Below are 2,500 nucleotides of genomic sequence, written 5' to 3'. Positions count from 1 at the left end.
TACTTATATTATTTTCTTAGGAGTGTTCAAGACAAACCATACGGAAGTGTTGCGGCAACATTTTACTTACTAGCAGAAGCCGAGAGACATCGGAAACTTCATGTACAGTCACCACAGCATGTTGTGGCTCCCTGTCAGATCAGTGCTAGTGTGCTAGGAGGGGCAGGAGGAGGAGAGACTGCTAATACTTCACGGAAAATATCAGTCCCTACACAACCTCCACTTAATAACATGTAATGAATAAATGTGTACATACATGTATACATATACATTGTACTTGTGCTCATAAGATACAATGTACAACATTTACATGTACATAGTAATAGTAATAATGATAAATTAAGCTTGCATCTGTACAATGGGCTTTCCCACAAGGCTTTTGGAGCAACTTTTCAAATTTGTAAAAAAAAATCCAATTTTGATCAGAATCAGCTTAAAATTTCTACACAACATAAGTACATGTACATGTATATGCATCAGGATATGTAATTAAAATGGAGAATTCTCTCCTAGTCATTTTTTGGTGAAATTTGGCCAAAGTCCCTCTACTTTTACAGTACATCTAATTGTATACTATATCCCAACTGAGTTTGACACCAGCCGCTTGGAATTTGAAAAATGTAGAATACGTCACTGATGACGTCTTATAATGATATTCATAGAAGCATGGCCGACATTTTACAGCTGCGTAGTTGGCCTACATTGCACTCTTAAATGGGTTTTGTTTGTTCTGATAAGCAGTACAATAGCTGCTGGAGTCAACTAGTCTTTATACAGGCAATCATTATCAGAAGATCTTGCTCTGTTAGCTTTTTAAAAAGAAGAATTATCAATTTGGGCGATCGACCACTTGTTCTTATGTAAACTATGACGTAGATAAATTGTCATAAAACGTCATTTTGGTATGCCGTTGGGTTTATAGGGAGGACCCGGTTCTCAGGGTTCCCAAGGGCTGAGAGACCCAAGACCTGAGATCCTGTGATGGCATTGGGCGACTAAGAACCTGTGAAAGTTTCATCCTTATCCCACATTCCTATAAAAAGTTATTCCAGTTTTTCTTGGGTCAAACTCAGTTGGGATATTGTATACATACATGTACATGTATGCATTGTTATTATAATTACTTGTGTTTATTTATTTCAATAGTTTAAAGTTGAATCCAGCTGGAGGAAGTTATAAATCCCACGGTCATGCTGAGACTGGTGTCCTCCTCCCAAGACGACGGACAACACCAGAAGAACCAGTGACCAGTAAAGCTCGTTCATCTTCCTCCCCCACCCACTTAACAAAGAGTCCATACCAGAACCCTAACTATACCAGCCCCAGGTAAAGGGTACATGTAGTACATGTGGTCTCTTCTTTTTTGTTTGTAAACATGAATTCTTAGTTTTATAAATAATGTTACGCATGTACTAAATACACATGTACATGTACTTGTACAAAGTACATGTAGTTACACATGTACATTTATTTGAGCATTTAAACCAATAATGTACATGTACATCTGCATGTACCTGACTACCTGTACTTTGTAATTACATGTACGTGTACATGTATGTGTATGGTATTAAGTTTCTGTATCTCTGTCTTTTACATTGTTGCTACTTTTAAATTTTCCTTCTTCCCCCCCAGACTTGGCGTAGGAGGAGAGCAAGTCTCAAACACTAACACAAGGAAACCTTTATTCCCTATTCAAAGTGTTGCCGAGGACTCTACTGGACTATCAGAGACCGACAGTCAATCAACACTGGACCTACCACCTCCACCTCCAAGAATGAGACACTTATCAGCCTGTGAGGAGGAAGGTGAATCAGACGAGGTCATCGTTGATGGCATGAGGTCACAGTCCCCGCTACCAAGCCCACGGTCTCGCCGCCTCCTCTCCGCCCGTAGCTCCCCTAACCTAGCAAAGAGTGTTAGTCGGAGTGACTTCAGTGATGAAGAGGATGATGATGATATAATGGACCTGTCCACTGTCCCACGTTCCCATCCGACCCACCCCTCCCCTCTTGCCTCCCCTCACTTATCTTACTCTCGTCTCTCCCCTACTCACAGTCAAGGCTATAGCTCTGACGAGGAGTCACTCTCGCACACTCTCTTGTATGATGGACGTCGTAAACGCTCGAGCAAAAGGATCCGTTATAACAAGGCGCTCCATCCTCTTGTGAGGGTTGATAGTGCTAGCAGTGACGACGGCTCATTCAATGACAAACACTTGCGTCATAGTCTACCAAAATTTGGTAAAGATAAGCTCAGAAAGATGCTACCATATCGGAGCACTCCCTCCACTCCAGCCGAGGGGAGTGGCTCTGAAAGCTTCACTGATATGCTGGCAGTTCGTATGAGAAGCAGCAGTGGGGGTGGTAGGCCGAGATGCAACTCAGCCAGAACTGATAGTAGCTTGAGTGATACTAACGAATTGAGTTTTCAAATCCACGAAAGACTTGAACTTAGTGATGGGGAAGAACTAGATAAACCTGATGAGCCTGTTAGTGATGAT

The 2,500-nt window shown here is 41.7% G+C and overlaps 1 protein-coding gene across 1 annotated transcript in view; it reads left to right on the top strand.

Moving 5' to 3' along the window:
- Window positions 1–2,488, top strand: part of LOC100638392 (serine/threonine-protein kinase BRSK2-like) — a gene marked incomplete at its 3' end in the record, with an annotated part of 8,253 nt that extends 5,765 nt beyond the window's left edge. The window contains exons 5-6 of the mRNA XM_019997777.1: window positions 1,147–1,326; window positions 1,633–2,488. Of these exons, the coding sequence (XP_019853336.1) occupies window positions 1,147–1,326; window positions 1,633–2,488 (1,036 nt within the window). The remainder of the gene's footprint in view (window positions 1–1,146; window positions 1,327–1,632) is intronic.
- Window positions 2,489–2,500: the final 12 nt, after the last annotated feature.

The sequence above is a fragment of the Amphimedon queenslandica genome, unplaced genomic scaffold (genome assembly GCF_000090795.2).
Source record: "Amphimedon queenslandica unplaced genomic scaffold, v1.1 AMPQUscaffold_13353, whole genome shotgun sequence".
NCBI lineage: Eukaryota > Metazoa > Porifera > Demospongiae > Haplosclerida > Niphatidae > Amphimedon > Amphimedon queenslandica.
This window is presented reverse-complemented; position numbering and strand designations above follow the sequence as displayed.